Source organism: Quercus suber, unplaced genomic scaffold (genome assembly GCF_002906115.3).
Source record: "Quercus suber isolate HL8 unplaced genomic scaffold, Cork oak 2.0 scaffold_995, whole genome shotgun sequence".
NCBI classification, from domain to species: Eukaryota; Viridiplantae; Streptophyta; class Magnoliopsida; order Fagales; family Fagaceae; genus Quercus; species Quercus suber.
This window is the reverse complement of record NW_027070410.1, coordinates 88,925-109,323: the sequence shown is the minus strand read 5'-3', so window position 1 is coordinate 109,323 and position 20,399 is coordinate 88,925. Positions and strand designations below refer to the sequence as shown.

At 33.2% G+C, this 20,399-nt stretch overlaps 2 protein-coding genes and 1 long non-coding RNA gene across 3 annotated transcripts; all 3 read left to right on the top strand.

The window, feature by feature from the left end:
• The first annotated feature begins 9,946 nt into the window (after nt 1–9,946).
• Nucleotides 9,947–13,827, top strand: LOC111996003 (disease resistance protein RPM1-like). The gene is made up of 2 exons (XM_065768778.1): nt 9,947–13,028; nt 13,435–13,827. The coding sequence occupies exons 1-2, from the start codon at nt 10,157–10,159 to the stop codon at nt 13,455–13,457; spliced, it is 2,895 nt and encodes a 964-aa protein (XP_065624850.1). The 5' UTR covers nt 9,947–10,156; the 3' UTR covers nt 13,458–13,827.
• A 2,608-nt stretch (nt 13,828–16,435) lies between these two features.
• Nucleotides 16,436–18,432, top strand: LOC136065498 (disease resistance protein RPM1-like). Its single transcript, XM_065768780.1, has one exon. It carries the CDS (start codon nt 16,465–16,467, stop codon nt 17,428–17,430), a length of 966 nt encoding a protein of 321 aa, XP_065624852.1. The 5' UTR covers nt 16,436–16,464; the 3' UTR covers nt 17,431–18,432.
• Nucleotides 18,433–18,471: 39 nt separating this feature from the next.
• LOC136065499 (uncharacterized) lies at nt 18,472–20,128 on the top strand. Its single transcript, XR_010627143.1, has 2 exons — nt 18,472–19,365; nt 19,768–20,128. It is a non-coding gene; the product is annotated as an uncharacterized LOC136065499 (long non-coding RNA).
• The last annotated feature ends 271 nt before the right edge of the window (nt 20,129–20,399 follow it).

Below are 20,399 nucleotides of genomic sequence, written 5' to 3'. Positions count from 1 at the left end.
AGGAGGATTGCCCATTCTTGTAACTCTTTGGGTTGGGCCTTGTCCGAAACTCAAGGAGGTGCCATTTGGAATCCAACATCTTAGAAATCTCAAAGCGTTGCTATTTCGAGGGATACCCAAAGAACTAGAAGAAAGTTTGGATCCTGAGCATGGACCACATTATTGGATCATTGAACATGTATCAATTGTCAATATCAGTTGCAAGGTTGACACAGGAAATTATGACTATGACACTCGCATTCTCGATCCAAGAATTTGGAGAGGTCAATCATCCACAATGACTACATAAATGCTTCCCTCCTTGCCCCAAAAAAAAGACATCAATGCTTTCGCTGATAAAGGTTAGTGAAATGGTTATCTCTATTTGTATTTTCTTTTTCTTTTTCTTTTTTCTTTTTCTTTTTTTGTATTGTTTTGTTTTTGTTTTTTTCTATTATTTACCACCTCATTTTTAGAATCACATAAGTCAAGAAGTGTACTATACAATTACAGTGCCAAAACAAAACAGGTGATAGAGAAGAAGTGAAGTTCGTCAAAACAAATAATGGAGACAGGAGAATCTACTTAGATAGAGTATTTTTCGGGGGAAAAAGGATTTGTTGTACCATTTAGTTTGAGATTTAAATTTTTAGATTCTTCAATGATTCATTGATACTTCTTGTCTGTTAGTGTGAACTTCTACATTGTTAATTGAAGTGTGTCCATTTGTGGTAGGTAAACAGTCAAGTTGTACTCAGTGATGCTAATCCAAATATGTAAGCACGCTATTCCTCACCACTATGATGCTTCAATAATTCGAATCCTCAATATTCCTGTTAGTATCATATTTAATTTTATGTGCATCTTTAATTCTGGAATGTTTGGCCTTATTCACAGACTTGGATGGAGACCGAAAATAGAGTTGTTGCTGCTGGAACGAGTTGGATTGATTTTCTTCAGACAATCAAGTAGAAAAATCAGTGGTTTTTCTTCTGACATGTTTGTAATTGTAACTTGTAACCTATAGTGTGCTACTCATTGTTTCACCCCAAATAAGTGGTTGTTTTTGCCACGATCACACGGGTTCGTTGTTGTTACCATCACCCGGTAATGAATCTCCTTGAATTATGGTCTTTCTGGTTTTGATCTCTCTCTCTCTTTTTTATGAGCTATTACTTTTATTGGGAATTCTGGAATTTGGCCATAGATAGATCCCCTTGGATCTGGTACTTTAGGTTAGACCAATTTAATTGTATTCTTCAAATAAATCTCACAAATCTTGAGAGATAAAGAGTGTCTTCATGAGTGTGCTTCAATAATCATTGTTCTCACCGGTTGGGATGGGAATCATTGCACTTTATGATATTCTTCATCTATGGATTCACTAAGGTATAAAGTTCCAGGCTCATTTTTGCTAGTATGAACCCTTTATGGGCGTTCTTTGGGGAAATCTCCAATCTAGCTAAAAAGAGATTCAAAAGAAAAATAGATTAAAAAAAAAAAAAAAGGAACTCATATCAAGGCTATTTCTACAATTTCCTCACCAATAACAAATTAGAACATTGGCATTGTGACGTGTAAATATAACATTTGTGCTAGGAACCAAAGAAAATGTTAGAAATTATAAGACCCACAAATGGAGGCTCAGCAAAATTGGCATATATAGGTTTCTTTGAAGTTGCCTGTTGTTAGACCTAGAAGAAAATGGTGTTTCTATTCTCCCACAGTGAAAATTTTTCTTTGAAATCATAGCCTCTAAGGTTCAGAGAATAAGAATTTTCTGTGTTAGTAAATATCAAATGCAAAACATAATTCAACAAATCTATATTGATTTAAAAGCTGAAGCATAACATTTATAGTTGTTACGCTTTTGTTGGGCCATATCAGCAACCATATCATCCACTTATTTTCTATATTTTATTTTCTCTATTTAAACTTTTCTTTCTCTATTCTCCCAAAAAAAAAAACTTATTCTCCTTGTTCGTATACACCTACAGTTACACTTCTTTCAATCTTTCCCCTTCTTTTTTGTCTCTTTATCTCCCAACTACTCTCTATTTTACCATTACACTTCCATCTTCTTTCTTTTGTTTTAACTCTTCTTCTCCTCATTTTTTTTCTTTTGTAAATTTGATATTATTTACATAGATGCTTCCCTCCTTCCCCAAAAAAAAAAAAAAAAAAGACATCAATGCTTTCGCTGATAAAGGTTAGTGAAATGGTTATCTCTATTTGTTATTTATTTATTTATTTATTTTTTTGGTAATGTTTTGTTTTTGTTTTTTTCTATTATTTACCACGTCATTTTTAGAATCACATAAGTCAAGAAGTGTACTATGCAATTACAGTACCAAAACAAAACAGGTGATAGAGAAGAAGTGAAGTTCGTCGAAACAAAAAATGGAGATAGGAGAATCTACTTAGAGGATTTTTAGGGGGAAAAAGGATTTGTTGTAGCATTTACTTTGAGATTTAAAGTTTTAGATTCTTCAATGATTCATTGATACTTCTTGTCTGGTAGTGTGAACTTCTACATTGTTAATTGGAGTGTGTCCACTTGTAGTAGGTAAACAATCAAGTTGTACTCAGTGATGCTAATCCAAATATGTAAGCACGCTTTTCCTCACTAAGATGCTTCAATAATTTGAATCCTCAATATTCCTGTTAATATCATATTTAATTTTATGTGCACCTTTAATTCTGGAATGTTTGGCCTTATTCACTGACTTGGATGGAGACAGAAAATATGGTTGTTGCTGCTGGAACGAGTTGGATTTATTTTCTTCAGACAATCAAGTAGAAAATCAGTGGTTTTTCTTTTAACATGTTTGTAATTGTAACTTGGAACCTATAAGTGGTTGTTTTTGCCACAATCACACATGTTTGTTGTTGTTACTATTTTGTATAATGTGTGTTTGGCAAAAATTAAAAAATCAGCTTATTTTATTATTCAGTTTATTTTTACTACTATTCATAGGTTCCATTACACTTTTTGGTATCATTAATGGGTCTCAATGTATTATTTCAGTTAACTTTTACTTTTATCTACGGTATTTTCGGCAAAAAAGTTTCCAGCAGATTCCAAACAAACCCTTAATAGAATTGCACTTACCCAGTAATGAATATCCTTGAATTATGCTTTCTCTGGTTTTGATCTCTCTCTCTCTCTTTTATGAGCTATTACTTTTATTGGGAATTCTGGAATTTGGCCATTGATATATCCACTTGGATCTGGTACTTTAGATTAGACCAATTTAATTGTATTCAAAAAAATCTCACAAATCTTGAGAGATGAAAAGTGTCTTCATGAGTTTGCTTCAAAAATCATAGTTCTCACCAGTTGGGAATGTGAATCATTGCACTTTATGATATTCTTCATCTATGGATTCACTAAGGTATAAAGTTTAGGGCTCATTTTTGCTGGTACGAACCCTTGCTGGGTGTTCTTTGGGGAAATTTCCAACCTAACATAAGATATCTTTTATCTCCATGTTATTTGAGTATGATTATTGGGTTTCTCCTTATGTTTGTGAGAAAGTGAGGCAAAATTAAAATTTGGTCCATAATTTGGCCTTTCGGACTAGCTTCTGTAATTTTTTTTGGGTCGTATACGTCTCATTTGTCCTTCTTAGCCTAGGTGCAAAGAAGTCAATCTCGTACTAGAGGCTATACTAGTTTGACTAGTGGAATGATAAATTTCGGTATCGGTCAATACCGATGTACCGTTTTGGGTTTATCGCTATTTTTTATATTTATAAATATATATATATATATGTTATAATAAAAATAGAAATTTACCATAAAACATTATAGTGAGGCAAAATTAAAATTTGGTCCATAATTTGGCCTTTCGGACTAGCTTCTGTAATTTTTTTTGGGTCGTATACGTCTCATTTGTCCTTCTTAGCCTAGGTGCAAAGAAGTCAATCTCGTACTAGAGGCTATACTAGTTTGACTAGTGGAATGATAAATTTCGGTATCGGTCAATACCGATGTACCGTTTTGGGTTTATCGCTATTTTTTATATTTATAAATATATATATATATATGTTATAATAAAAATAGAAATTTACCATAAAACATTACCTCAATTTAGAACAAATTATTCATTGTTTTAATCTTTAGCATCAACCAAAAAAAACTAAAAGAAAAAAAAGTACAATATAAAAAATAGAAAGCTTAGTTGTTCATTGCATACTAAGAAAACAAATAATACTAATAAGTTAATGTAAATAAGTTACCATTCTGCTTCTATAAAAATTCAAAAATTACAAAACTAAAAAGAAAAAAAAAAAAGAAAAAAAAAAAGAGCTTTTTTCTATACGGGCCGATACACCCGGTATCGGCCGAAATACCCGAAATCGGTCAATATGGCTGGAATGGTAGGTATTTAAACCAGTACGAAACGTTGGAGTTTTAGTTTCGGTACACGTACTAGTATGGTACGGTACGATATCGTATCAACCACGTTGCCTAGGTGTTCTTGATTCACTCGTACTATCTTTGGTATGAGAGTATGAGACACGGTGAATGAGATATTGTTTTTAAAATAATAATAAGATTTTGCTCGTGATTCTCCAAAACAAATAAATAAATACTCTAAATAACTTGTACTATGAATTCCACAATGAGGGATCAGGAAATAATACTCGTCCGCGGCAGAAAAGGAAATAGAATAAGTGTTATGATTTCTTGTCTCAAAATTTGAATTAATTATTAATTAATTTATTTAATTTTTGGTAGAAAGGGAAATAAAAAAAATTGGCAAAAATGCAAATTGCATACTCTAAATTGACCAAAATTTATTTCAATACTTTCAATTTACTTTTGTTCAATAGAGTCTTCTAAGTTTCAAGTTTATTCAATTAAGTGAGTGTTTGGATAGGAGGGTTTGTTGCGGCACGTTTTGATCTTCACGTTTTCTCTTTTGTTTTTTTTTTTTTTTTTTTTTTTTTTAAATCATTTATGTCAAATTTCGTTAGATTTTGTAGTTAAGTGTCCCAATTTTTATATTTTTTTCTTCAAATTTTTTGAATTAAAAAAAAAATCTATTTAGTTATTGAAAAATATTTTCCAGAATTATTTTTATAAAAAATTAACGAAAGTTGAGAGGAAAATCTTAATTGAATAAATTTGAAAACTTATAAAGATTATTAAACAAAAACAAAGTTAGATAACTCAAATTAATAATTTTATTTTTTTATATGCTGACTCAATTAAAATGTGGTTAAACTTAGAGAGTACAATTCAATGATATTACTATTACAGCTTGGTCACAATGAGTTACATTACAGCTTTGGTGTGGTTAAAGGGCGACTAAAAAGCAGACGAATCTAATTCAAAAGCTAAAAGAAGAAAGCAAAAAATGTCGAGAGAATGTTGGTGGAAGCTTGATCATAGAAAAGAACCCAAATCGCCTCATCAGATACTTGAAAGACTAATCTCAATCTGACTCAAAACTCAAAAGCAAGAAAGAATTTATAAAGGAAACAACTTTAGAGAAAGTTGATGGAAGCTTTATCATAGATAAGAACCCAATTATTTGTGAATTTTCAAATTGTACGAGCTCTACTTCGCTATGTAAATAGGTTGGGCGCTGGAAATAGTAATATACAATAATTGTACTTAAACAGGGAAGATGATTGAAACACCATTCCATGCTATCTTTAGCTTAATAAGGATTAAAATGGCAAAAAAGAAGTTTAATAAAGACCAAAATTAAAGGATGAATATTGTTTTTTTTTTTTTTAAGCTCACTTTAGCTTTATTATTAATTTTCTTTTAGAATTTCTTTTTTAGTAAAATGAATAACGTTAACTAAGTAGACTGTAGTTTGATTTTTGTGTGTGAATGGAAAAAAATGTTGTGATAAAATTAAAAATAACCGGATGGGAAATCTTATACATTTTTTACTTTTTTATTTTGTGGTTATTTTGCTGCTACATACGCCACCCATTAATTTAGAAGTAGGAGAGGTTTCTTCCTAGATTAAACACAAAATAAAAGACAATCTTTAACGTTTTCAGCGGACTAAAAACAAAGCCCGCATTCCCAAATATAGCCAGCATTGCCCGGCTCCATCCCAGACATCAAAAAAATTGTTTTAGTTTCTGTAATTCAAACTCAATTTTGTGAGTATTGAATTATAAAAATTGAGTTAAGAAATTGATCCAAACACAATAAATTCATGTGGGACGCACAAAATTTAAAAATGAGTTATAAAAACTAAAAATTGGGTGATGGAAACACCTAAACCAAACAAGCTTGACTCTGAGATGTAGTTGGTGAAATTCAGGGACCATTTGGTAAAGTTATTTTAGTAATGTTGTTTGTATTTTTTAAAATACGTGTGGGTAAAATAGTGTATGAAAATACGTATAATATTGTTTAAAAATTAAAAATATGTTACTAAACTATTATACCAAATGGGGCAAATTTCCAAGGTCTCTCTTTTTTATGTAAGATTAAATACTTAATTAACTCCTTATATTTCATAAGCTGGTTGATTTATAAAATTTATTTTAAAATTTTATTATTTTATAAAAAAAAATCAAATAAATAATCAATAAGTTGTTTTAGTGGACTCGTTTGAAAGGAAGCATCAAGTTACAAGGTGTGGGTTTACGATGGCCAGCAAAGTCAAAAAGTCTACTTTACAGCTGTGGCGTAGTTAAAACTTAAAACATGATTGGTTCTTTTGGCCAAAATGGAGTTTTACCTTCCTCTTTTTTTTTTTTTTTTTTTCACAACTCTAAAGGAAAATGTTTTTTATTTAAAACTATTTTGGGATATGCCCCCATAATGTAAAAAATTATTTTTAAACAATTGAGTTATAGTGAAATGAAACTAAAAAAAAAAAATGTGATAATTTCAGTAGACTCAAGTTTCACCAAATTTTTTTTTTTTTTTTTTTTTTTAAGTTTCACTTTGCTATAACTCGATTGTCTAAAAATCAAGTTTTACATTTAAAACTCGATTTTTAGAAATCGAGTTTCAAAACAGGGGTATATCCCTAAATAGTTTCAGACATGGGGTATTTTGTTAAAAAGTTTGTGAGAAATGAGTATTTTGTTATTTTGGCCTGATTTTTTTTTTTGACAAAACGTGACTAATGCTTTGTTTGTTTACTTAGAAAACCTTTTGTAAAGATAATTTTTCACAATTTTTGGTGTTTGGTAGCACCAAAAAAAAAAAAAGGTTAATAGAAAACTATTTTTAGTCAATGAAAAACCTAATAAAAATAAGGCTTATTTTTTATACGTTGTTTTCCAAATTTTTTTTTTGAAAAAAAATCTCTCTCTTGCGGTACGCTCTCATTTTTTCTCTCATACCTTTTCTTTTTATCTCCTCACACCCTCTTTCTCCTCACACCCTCACTGTCACTAATTCTGGACTCTCTCTCTCTCTCTCTCTCTCTCTCTCTCTCTCTCTCTCTCTCTCTCTTCTCTCTCTCTCTCTCTCTCTCACATGGAAAGAAGAGCCAAATTCAGATGAAATTATGTATGTTTCGTTGGATTTTTTATTTATTCAAATGTTGATATGGATTTTTTAAAATATTAATTAAATATTTTTATTTTATTTTATTAGCTACGCGTGTCAATTGTCAAGTGAGCATTTTATCAGCCACATCATCGAATTTTGTTATTGAGATGATGACAATGACTAAAATGAAAATTTTAATAAAATCCAAGGACTAAATTGAAAGTTTTCAAAGGATAAGGTCTAAAGTAAAAAATATCTTAAATATAGAAACCAATAAGATATTTTAACCAAAATCTAAGGCTATTCACATGAATTAGAGCACATATAGGGTTATGTAAGCAATGAATCCAAAAAACGTGAACAACTAGAGGGTATCATGAATACAAATTTCTTGTCCCACTTTTAGTGTTTTTTTTTTTTTTTTTTTTCATTTTATACTTTATCAATCATAATATATTACGCTGGTTAATTTTATAAATTTATTTCAAACTTTTGTTATTTTATAAAAAAAAAAATCAAATAAATACCTACCTAGTTATTATTACTGGAGAAAGACATTGTCACATTTAAAATTGATCAAACCGCCTCATTAGCTACCTACAAAACATTCATCCCGGATTTGGACAAAACGTGACTAACATGTTATGAGAATTGGACATAAAATGCATTCTAGTGGGCTCATTTGAGAGGAAGCATCCAGTTACAAGGTGTGGGGTTATGATGGCCAGTAAAGTCAAAAAGTCTAACAAGCTATGAGTTACTTTACAGCTGTGGCGTAGTTAAAACATGATAGATTTTTTCTGACAAAAGGTAACTGAGGCAGACTAATCTGACTCAAATGCTAGAAAGAAGAAGACAAAAAAGTGAAAAACTAAGGGAAGGTCGGTGGAAGCCTAATCAGAGAGAACCGAAATGGTCCATTTGATCATAGGGATTGGAAGAGCCAAATTCAGATGAAATAATGTACGTTTCGTTGGTGCAAAGAGGATCTTCTGTAGACTCTTTAAATTTTGTACTGAAAATATATTAATATATCTTTTCCTTAGTTATTTTTTTAAATATACTTTTAATTTTTTATTATTATTTTTTTAAAATATTTTTATATTCCTTCAATTTCCTTTTATTTATTTTTAAAAATTACATTATAATACTTTTATAATACTTTCACAAAAAATTATTTATTATAAATTGATATTAATTTTAATTTAAACATATTATTAAAATTATTTTTTAAAAAAATTATTTTTTTATTAATATTAACTAATCATAACCTATTTCTTAAAATTTATTAAAAAAAGTATTGTAATTATTTTAATTACATATCCTTTATTTTATTTCCCTTATCTCCATCCTTTTTTTTTTCATCCATACATTTTTTTTCTTTCTCCCACACACGTATACTTCTTATCTCTATCTTCAATTTCATTTTTTGTTTCTACCATCAGACATTCCTCTTGCTCTCTTTTTCTATTTCTTTCTCACTCTCTCAATCACACACGCAAATCGCCGCGAGAGAGAGTTAGGCTTAAATCGGCGTTCACGCATGCCGCTTGTCCGCTCCACGCCTCCACCACCTCTCGTTTGCCTCACCACCGCGTGGGTCAGATTTGCTTCGTTTTTTTCTTTTTTCTTTTTTTTTCCTGATTTGATTAGTTTTAAGATTGTGATTTGAGTTTATATTTTGATTTTGATTGAGTTTAGATAGAGATGTTTGAGAGAGAAAATTTTGGAATGATTGAGATGTTTGCAGTTAGCCATTGTGAAGTTGAGTAAAATTGAATATTTTATTACAGTTAATTGTTTTGCTCATGAACTCATCAGACCAAGAGAGAGACTGTTTTTTTGCTAATGAACAGTGAATTAAAGAGACTGTTGAGGAAAATAGTTAACTAATTTTTTTTTTCTAACTATCTAGTTAGTTGTTCCGGTTTCTAAACTATATTACATACTAGCATTTCGAGTCTAAAAGACTCGATTTTGGTCTATAAATCGAGTTTTAAAAACTCGATTTTTATGGTCTGATGTGGCATCTTTTTCCCACGTGGAGACCACCTAAAAATCGAGACTCAAAGACTCGATTTACAATTCAAAAAAATTTGAAAAACTTTTCAGCCTCCAAGTCTCTCGTACAAGCCAAAATACCAAAAAAAGAAAAAAAAATACAATCAGAGAGAGTGAAAGAATCCAGAAAAAGATCAGATCAGATCAGAGCTCAAATATGTTCATCAGTAAAGAAAAAAAAAAAAATCCAGAAACAGCGGCCTGGGCTCGCGAGGCTGATCGGATCGGATCAGATCAGAGAGAGAGAGAAAGGCCAGATCAGAGATCAGAGAGAGAGAAAGAGTCAGATCACNTCTGATTTCTTTTTTGCTGAGCTGCTGTTCTTTTCTTTTATATATGGGTTTATAAATCGAGTATAAGAAACTCGATTTCCATGTGGACGCCACGTAGAAAAAGTGCCAACTCAGACCCGATCAAAATATGAAAATCGACCCTCAAACACTCGATTTATAGCCCCTAAATCGAGTCTCTTAGACTCGAGATGTTAGTAAAAAATATAGTTTGAAACTAATGACAACTAACTACATAGTTTGAATTTTATGGCTATTTACCCATTTCGTCCCGTTTTTGTGGGTTTGCTCTCCAAATTTTGGGTTCAGAGAGCTTGTTGGAGATGCTCTAAGAAGAAAGTCACATGGCGGAGACAGGAGTATCCTCTCTTATCGACAGGCTGGTTCCCTTGCTGACTCAAGAAGCAAAACTGTTACGAGGCATCCATGGAGAAGTTGCTGACATCAAAGATGAACTGGAGAGCATTCAGTCCTTCCTCAAGGACGCAGATGCAAGGGCGGCAGCAGAAGAAGACACCAGTGAGGGAGTCAAAACTTGGGTGAAACAAGTACGAGAAGTCGCTTTCCGTATAGACGTTGCCATTGACCGATACTTGCTTGATGTGGCACAACGTGATCCTCATCGGCGTGGCTTCATCGGTTTTGTCCATAAAACAGCTCACTTACTCAAAACATTGAAACCCCGCCATAAGATGGCATCTGAAATTCAGAAGATCAAAGCGTCATTTCAAAAAATCAAGGAAAGAAGTGATAGATATCATTTCAAATACATTGATCAAGGATCCGGCAGCAATGCTCCAAAAGCTAGGTGGTACGACCCTCGAAACGATTCTCTTTATCTAGATGATACTGACATTGTTGGAATTGAATTTCCTAGAGATAGATTGATTGGCTGGTTGGTAAAAGAACCGCTTCATCGCATTGTGCTTTCAGTGGTGGGCATGGGCAGATTGGGCAAGACCACTCTTGTCAAAAAAGTCTACGACCACCAAACTGTGAGAGGACACTTTGACTGCCATGCTTGGATCTCAGTGTCTCAATCATACAACATAGAAGATCTTCTAAGGAGCATGATAAAGCAATTTTGTGAGGTTAAAAAGGAGACTCCTCCTATGGGAGTGGACTCAATGGATGGGGAGTCGTTGATCAAAAAGTTAAGAGATTACTTGCAACAAAAGAGGTATGTGGTTGTATTTGATGATGTATGGAAAATAGATTTTTGGGAGGATATAAAGCATGCTTTACTTGATAATAGCAAAGGATGTAGAATAATGATCACAACACGGAAGTGGGAAGTTGTTAATTTTTGCAAAAAATCCTCACATGTCTATGATCATCAGTTGCAACCACTGTTTCCGGAAGAGGTATGGGAGCTCTTTTGCAAAAGAGCATTCCGATTTGACTTTGGAGGGCAATGCCCCACAGAGTTGGAGAAATTGTCTCAAGAAATTGTCAAGAAATGCCAAGGATTACCACTTGCAATTACTGCTATAGGTGGTCTTTTATCAACCAAGAACAAGACCTTGTTTGAATGGAGAAACTTGCATGATAATCTTGGCTTTGAGTTAGGAAGAAATCCTCATCTTGCTAGTGTCAACAAAGTTTTATCCTTAAGTTATGAAGACTTGCCTTACCACCTCAAATCTTGTCTCTTATACTTTGGCAAGTATCCAGAGAGTTTTGGCATTCCTTGTAGAATATTGATTCGACAATGGATAGCTGAAGGATTTGTTAACAAAATAAATGATAAAGCATTGGAAGATATCTCCCGAGAATACTTGATTGAGCTTATTAATAGAAGCTTGGTTCAAGTATTAAAAATTAACTTTGGTGGAGTAGTTACACGGTGTCAAATCCATGATCTATTGCATGAGATCATCCTACAAAAGATGGAAGATCTAAGTTTCTGTCTTTTATCCAAAGAAGAGTCTAGTTTTGAAGGACTAACTCGACGTGTGTCAGTTAATAGAGCTTCGCTTGGTGTGTTGGAGCGATTTAAGAAATCTCATATCCATTCTCTTTTCTTCTTTAATATTAATGAATTTCCAATATCCTTCATGAGTAAATTTCTTCAAAATTTCAAGCTTGTGAAAGTATTGGATTTTGAAAATACTCCACTAGATCATCTTCCCAAAGAGGTGGGGAATTTATTTCACTTAAGGTATTTAAACTTGAATTATACAAAAGTGAAGACACTCCCAATCTCCATCGGAAAGTTGCAGAATCTAGAGACTTTGTTAATGTGGCAAACCGCAATACAGGAGATACCAGTTACAATCAACATGCTTCATAAGCTACGTTGTCTTAAAGGTCGCTATTTTGATGCCAAGATGGATTTTAGTCTTGATATTTTAAGAGGAGTTAAATTACATTGGAGCATTGGATGCTTAAAGGCACTGAGAGAGCTACTATACGTTGACGCAAATTATGGAGGGGTCAAATTGATTGAAGAGTTGGGGAAGTTGAGTCAATTGACGAATCTTGCCTTGGTAAACCTAACTAGGGAAACTGGGAGGGCTTTGTGTGTCTCTATTGAGAACATGAACTGCTTAAAAGATCTATTTGTAAGTTCGATCAACGAAGATGAGATCGTCGATTTACAGCCCATTTCATCTCCTCCTAAATGTCTTCAATTCCTCCGCATAGCAGGGCGTTTAGCCAAGTTGCCTGACTGGATTTCAGAACTTCAACACCTAGTCTCATTAAAGATTTATTGGACAAGGTTGAGTGATGATCCACTCAAAGCATTTCAAAATCTACCTAATCTAGCGGTGCTCACACTGGCAATGAAAGCATACAATGGAGAGCAATTGCACGTTGGGAAAGGAGGATTTTCAAAACTCAAGGAGCTACGGCTCATTTATTTGTCTGAATTGAATTCAGTGAATATAGAAAAAGAAGCGTTCCCCCTTCTTGAAAAATTGATTATTGGGGATTGTTCACAACTGAAGGAGGTACCATCTAGTTTCCAACACCTCAGAAACCTTAAAGAACTGATTATTACAGATATGCCCACAGAATTCGAAAAAAGTTTGGATCCAGGGCAAGGGTCACATTATTGGATCATTCAGCATGTACCATCCATCTTACTCTATCACAAGGTTCGCAAAGGTATTTATGGCTATGAGAGCCGCAATCTCCGTTCTAAGGATTTGGAGAGGTCAACAGGTCAAACAATCAACCAAGATGATGACATCAGCGCTTCAGTTGAGAAAGGTTAGTAAAATAAGTTTTTAGCGTTTTGGTGAGATTTATGCTACTGCTGCTTTTATTTTTATTTTTTTAAATAAAAATATTGGGAACAATGCTTTGAGTCGTATTGTATCTCAATCTAAATGCGATGGTTCTCTTGTCATTTTAGAAATTGTTACTATATATTTCATCTTTTATTGCTTTTAGAATCCGAATTTTCATATTATTTTCGAATTGCACGAGAGCTAAGAAAAATTTTAATTAGCATGTAGAGGTTTTATTGAAGAGGCAGTACCAAACATAAATAAAACTTGTTTTATTGAATCATTTAATTTTAAGATTTTCGTTTTTTAAATTTTTGTAAAGATACATTTCTTTTGGTCACGTTAACGTCTTCCATTACTAATTAAAGTTATTTCCATTCGTGTAGGTAAGCAAGCAATTTCTACGTAGCGATGCCAATTGGAATTTGTTTGAATCTCTCTACATTGGATCATTCTCATGTGCACCTTAGTTTTGGATTTGTTGGACTTTATCTACCGACTTGAGCAGAGAGTGGAGACATAAATGTTGCAATCAGTGGCTTTTGAATTTTATTTAATTTTTTCAAATGCTTCTTATTGTGTCTTTGGTACTGCTAGTTGTTTTACCCCAAATAAGTGGTTGTCTTTGACATAATTAAGGACTTCTTTGTTAATTTTTTTTCCCTACTGTTGTGATCATTTTGTAACCGTGTATATATCCTATGAAAGGATATGAACCTCTTTGAATTATGTTCTTTCTGGTTTTGATATCCCTCAATTGTACGATATTGCTTATATCTCTTCGGTCAAGTTTGGGATGGTCCAATTTTAGTAGGTCCAAGTCCAGACAGGACTTTCAGTATTATGGGCTGAACTAAGATTTCATTTTTTGGTACCAGACATAAAACAAAATAAGTTTTCAACATGTGAGAATGAGAGATACAAAAGTTTAATAAGAAATTAATTCATGTCCAATAAAATCGACATCTTTTCAATATTAACAGAATATTAAACAAAAAGACATAATAATGATCTATAATCTATATTAATGTAAGCATGATATTTAAGTTTGCAAAGCTATTGTTGCATCACATCATTTGAGATTGTTAACGTACTCGAAGAGAATCATGGTTACAATAGGTATGAGGTTGTTCATGGTTTTGTTCTTTATTTTGGATCACTGAAAAGGTGAAGATACTGATTTTGTGAATATTGATACATGTGTAAATAAAAGTTCAAATTGATTGACATATAGGCTACAACAACTGACCCCCTAAAAATTAAGCATATTTTATGCACTATAGCTATTAAATCTATGGCTTTACAATGCAATTTTAATTCAACTATACTTTTGGATAGTCAGATGAATTTAGTAGAGGCTAATGGTGCACTTTTGCTAAGCATTTTTTTAGTGGTTGTTTTGGTCTTATTTTAATGAATAGTAGAATGCATTGAGGAGAATGTAACATAATATGATCTTTTGAAGATAGCTTCAATGAGGAGAATGTATTTCAATGTTCTCCCCCATTTGCTTATTATCCATTAGAATGGCCTCTTTGAATCTAGTAACAGATAATGGTTAGTAGTTTGAACCATTCATGGATAGATTTGCTTCTCTTTAAAATTAGATTGTACGAGAGAAATTGATTTTGAACTATATAAATGGGTACCGAATTATATAAATGTTACGTAGCATAATTTTATAAAATACTACACTTATTCTTAGTAGTAAATTTACATACATTTTGATCGATTTGTCAACCTTAAAAATATTTTCTTAATTCTCTGGAAAAAGTGAACACTAATCTTTTGATTTTTTCGATTGCCTATCATATTGAAGAAAATACCAAATATGCCTGTTGATTGGGCAAATCAGGGACGTCAATTAGGCAAAGAAGGAATTCTCTTAAAAATGTGACCTTTGTAGTGCTGAGAATGAGACAAATCTTGGGTTTAAAAAAAACAAAAAATTATTTTATGGTTTGAAAATCTGATAGACTTAAAGCATGCTATACTAGAGAATGATATCCTTTCCATGAGCATCCAATACAAACGACCATCTCATTATAGGTATCAAACACATGAAATTATCCAAGTAGTTTATAGTAATAGCCTATAAAGCAGAATGTATTGGCTGTAAATCTCATCAGCAGCCATTTTGTCACGAATATCAACAAGATTATACAAATGTAATATTAGTATATAAAACCCTCGATGTGGTAATATCAATATATCAGCCTTTTTTTTTTTTTTTCTTTTTTTTTTTTGACTTGGGTTTTCTTCTTTTATTGGTAAATAATGTGGTGGGATTTGTGTTGTAGATTTGTATAGTTAAAAGCAACTGTAGTCCATTTTATTTTGCATTAGTGTTTTAGTAAGAGTTAAAGATATATATTTACTGGATTATTTTTTTATTTTTGTCTCTATTTAAACCTAGAGGTGTAGGGATATTTTTGAACCAACGAAATGTCCATTTTAAACAAGAGAAGTGTCTCAAATAACAGTATAGATAGTTGTACTAAAACAGGGAAGATGATCGAAACACCACCGAATGTGCGATCTTAGGATAAGAAGTGCTATCAGGAGAGGTTCTACTTAAGTATGTAGAGGCAGTACCAAACATACATAAAACTTGTTTTTATTGAATCATTTAATTTTAAGATTTCTTTTTTGAAATTTTGTAAAGATAGATTTCTTTTGGTCACATTAACTTCTTCCATTACTAATTTAAGTTTTTTTCCATTCGTGTAGGTAAGCAAGCAATTTCTACATAGTGATGCCAATCGGAATCTGTTAGTAGCACCCTTTCTCTTTTAATGTGATCCTATTTGTTTGAATCTCTCTATTTTCCTATTGGATCATGTGCACCTTAGTTTTGTAATTTTTAAGAGTGGAAACATGAATGTTTATTTCGGTTGGATTTATCTTCTGACAATCAACCCAGAAAATCTGTGGCTTTTGAATTTTATTTTATTTTTTAGATGCTCATTATTGTATCTTTGGTACTGCTAGTTGTTTTACCCCAAATAAGTGGTTGTCTTCGCGACAAAGGACTTCTTTGTTAATTTTTTCCCTTCTTTTGTGATCATCTTGTAACTGTTTATATATCTTGTGAAAGGATATGAACCTCTTTCAATTATGCTCTTTCTGGTTTTAAAATCCCTCATTTTTGAGATATTGCTTCTATTAGGAATAATGGAATTGGCAATGCAGCAATGGATTTACTTTACTCTTTGATCAAGTTTAGGATGGTTCAATTTTAATAGGTCCAAGTCCAGACTAAACTTTTATCTTGCTCTCTCATGTAGTTTGATTTTTGTGTATGAATGCAAAAAAAATCTTATGATAAAATTAAAAATAACCGGATGGGAAATCTTATACATTTTTAACCTTTTTATTTTGTGGCATACGTTTCATTGGAGTAAGAAGAAAGGCAGATGGCAGAGACGGTGGTATCCTCTCTTATCGACAGGCTGGTTCCCTTGCTGACCCAAGAAGCGAAACTGTTACGAGGCATTCATGGAGAAGTTGCTGACATCAAAGATGAACTGGAGAGCATTCAGTCCTTCCTCAAGGATGCAGATGCAAGGGCGGCAGCAGAAGAAGACATGAGCGCGGGTGTCAAAACATGGGTGAAACAACTAACAGAAGTCGCTTTCCGCATAGACGTTGCCATCGACCAATACTTGCTTCAGGTGGCACAACATGGTCCTCATCGGCGAGGTTTTACTGGTTTTGTCCATAAAACAACTCACTCACTCAAAACATTAAAACCCCGCCATAAGATAGCAAGTGAGATTCAGGACATCAAAGCATCAGTGCTGAAAATCAAGGCAAGAAGTGAAAGATACGGCTTCCAATCCACTGGTCAAGGATCAAGCAGTGGTGCTCGGAATGGTAGGTGGCAAGACCCTCGAATGGCTTCTCTTTTTCTTGAAGATGTTGACGTTGTGGGCATTGAATCTCCTAAAGATGAATTACTTGGTTGGCTCATAAAAGAAGACTCTTACCGTACTGTAGTTTCAGTGGTGGGAATGGGGGGACTGGGCAAGACTACTCTTGCCAAGAAAGTCTATGATCACCATGTGATGAGAGAACACTTTGACTGTCATGCTTGGATCTCAGTGTCTCAGTCATACAACATGATGGATCTAGTAAGGAGCATGGTAAATCAATTTTGCGAGGCAAGAAAGGAGTTTCCTCCTGTGGGAATTGACTCAGCAGACAAGACGTCACTAATTAGCAAAGCAAGAGAATATTTACAAGAAAAAAGGTATGTAGTTGTATTTGATGATGTTTGGAAAATTGATTTTTGGGGGGAGATAGAACATGCTTTACCTGATAATACGAAAGGTCCAAGGATATTGATCACAACACGGAAGTTGGATGTTGCTAATTTTTGAAAAAAATCTTCAAGTCTTAAAGTTCACAACTTGCAACCACTACTACCTAATAAGGCATGGGAGCTCTTTTGCAAAAGGGCATTCCAATTTGAACTTGGAGGACACTGTCCCCCAATGTTGCAGAAATTATCTCATGACATTCTTGAGAAGTGTGAAGGATTACCGCTTGCCATTGTTGCTATAGGCAGTCTTCTGTCAACCAAGGACAAAACTCTCTTTGAATGGCAAAAATTGCATGATAGCCTTGGCTTTGAGTTAGGAATAAATCCTCATCTTGCAGGTGTTAGTAAAATTCTATCCCTAAGTTTTGAAGACCTGCCTTACAACCTCAAATCTTGCTTCTTATATCTTGGTATGTATCCAGAGGACAACTCTATAAGAAGCAGAAGATTGATTCGACAATGGATAGCAGAAGGTTTTGTGAAAGCAAAGGAGGGTAAAACATTAGAGGATGTTGCACGAGAATACTTGACTGAATTAATCCATAGAAGCTTAGTTCAAGTAGCAGAGGTCTATGTTGATGGAAAAGTTACACAATGCCGACTCCATGATCTTTTTCGTGAGATCGTCCTTCAAAAGATGAAAGATTTGAGTTTTTGTCATGTTTTGTCAAAACAAGAGTCAAACTTTGAAGGACTAACTCGACGTATGTCAGTAGATGGAGCTTCATATAGTGTATTGAAGGGATTTGAGGACGCTCACATTCATTCTCTTTTATTCTTCAATATTAATGAATTTCCAATATCCTTCATGAGTAAATTTCTTCAAAATTTCAAGCTTGTGAAAGTATTGGATTTTCAAAATACTCCACTAGATCATCTTCCCGAAGAGGTGGGGGATTTATTTCACTTAAGGTATTTAAACTTGGATAATACAAAAGTGAAGACACTCCTAAACTCCATCGGAAAGTTGCAGAATCTAGAGACTTTGTCAATGTGGCAAACCGCAATACAGGAGATGCCAGTTACAATCGACATGCTTCATAAGCTACGTTGTCTTAGAGTCCGCTATTTTGATGAGGAGATAGATAAGAGTCTTGATAGTACAAGTGGAGTTAAATTAAATTGGAGGATTGGATGCTTAAAGGCACTGACAGTGCTAGAATACGTGGACGCAAATTATGGAGGGGTCAAATTGATTGAAGAGTTGGGGAAGTTGAGTCAATTGAGGTGTCTTGCCTTGGTAAACCTAACTAGGGAAACTGGGAGGGCTTTGTGTGTCTCTATTGAGAACATGAACTGCTTAAAATTTCTATTTGTAAGTTCGATCAACGAAGATGAGGTCATCGATTTACAGCCCATTTCATCTCCTCCTAAATGTCTTCAATTCCTCCGCATAGATGGGCGTTTAGTTAAGTTGCCTGACTGGATTTCAGAACTTCAACACCTAGTCTCATTAAAGATTTATTGGACAAGGTTGAGTGATGATCCACTCAAAGCATTTCAAAATCTACCTAATCTAGCGGAGCTCATACTGGCAATGAAAGCATACAATGGAGAGCAATTGCAAATTGGGAAAGGAGGATTTTCAAAACTCAAGGAGCTATGGCTCATAGATTTGTCTGAATTGAATTCATTGAATATAGAAAAAGAAGCGTTCCCCCTTCTTGAAATATTGGATATTGGGTATTGTCCACAACTGAAGGAGGTACCGTCTGCTATCCAACACCTCAGAAACCTTAAAGAACTGAATATTACAGATATGCCCACAGAATTCGAAAAAAGTTTGGATCCAGAGCAAGGGTCACATTATTGGATCATTCAGCATGTACCATCCATCTTACTCTATCACAAGGTTCGCAAAGGTTTTTATCTTTATAAGAGGCGCAATCTCCGTTCCAAGGATTTGGAGAGGTCAAGAGGTCAAACAATAACCAAGATGATGACAACAAAAACAATATTAGTGGCGATGACATCAGCGCTTCAGTTTAGAAAGGTTAGTAAAATTAGTTTTTAGTGTTTTGGTGAGATTTATGCTACTGCTGCTTTTATTTATTTTTTAAATAAAAATATTGGGAACAATGCTTTGAGTCGTATTGTATCTCAATCTAAATGTGATGGTTCTCTTGTCATTTTAGAAATTATTACTACATTTCATCTTTTATTGCTTTTAGAATCCGAATTTTCATATTATTTTCGAATTGCACGAGATCTATGAAAAATTTTAATTAGCATGTAGAGGTTTCATTGAAGAGGCATTACCAAACATACATAAAAACTTGTTTTATTGAATCATTTAATTTTAAGATTTTCGTTTTTTGAATTTTTGTAAAGATACATTTCTTTTGGTCACATTAACGCCTTCCATTACTAATTAAAGTTATTTCCATTCGTGTAGGTAAGCAAGCAATTTCTACGTAGTGATGCCAATTGGAATTTGTTTGAATCTCTCTACATTGGATCATTCTCATGTGCACCTTAGTTTTGGATTTGTTGGACTTCATCTACCGACTTGAGCAGAGAGTGGAGACATAAATGTTGCAATCAGCGGCTTTTGAATTTTTTTTAATTTTTTCAAATGCTTGTTATTGTGTCTTTGGTACTACTAGTTGTTTTACCCCGAATAAGTGGTTGTCTTTGACATAATTAAGGACTTCTTTGTTAATTTTTTTTCCCTACTGTTGTGATCATTTTGTAACCGTGTATATATCCTATGAAAGGATATGAACCTCTTTGAATTATGTTCTTTCTGGTTTTGACATCCATCAATTGTACGATATTGCTTATATCTCTTCGGTCAAGTTTGGGATGGTCCAATTTTAGTAGGTCCAAGTTCAGACTGGACTTTCAGTATTATGGGCTGAACTAAGATTTCATTTTTTGGTACCAAACATAAAACAAAATAAGTTTTCAACATGTGAGAATGAGAGATACAAAAGTTTAATATGAAATTAATTCGTGTCCAATAAAATCGACATCTTTTCAATATTAACAGAATATTAAACAAAAAGACATAATAATGATCTATAA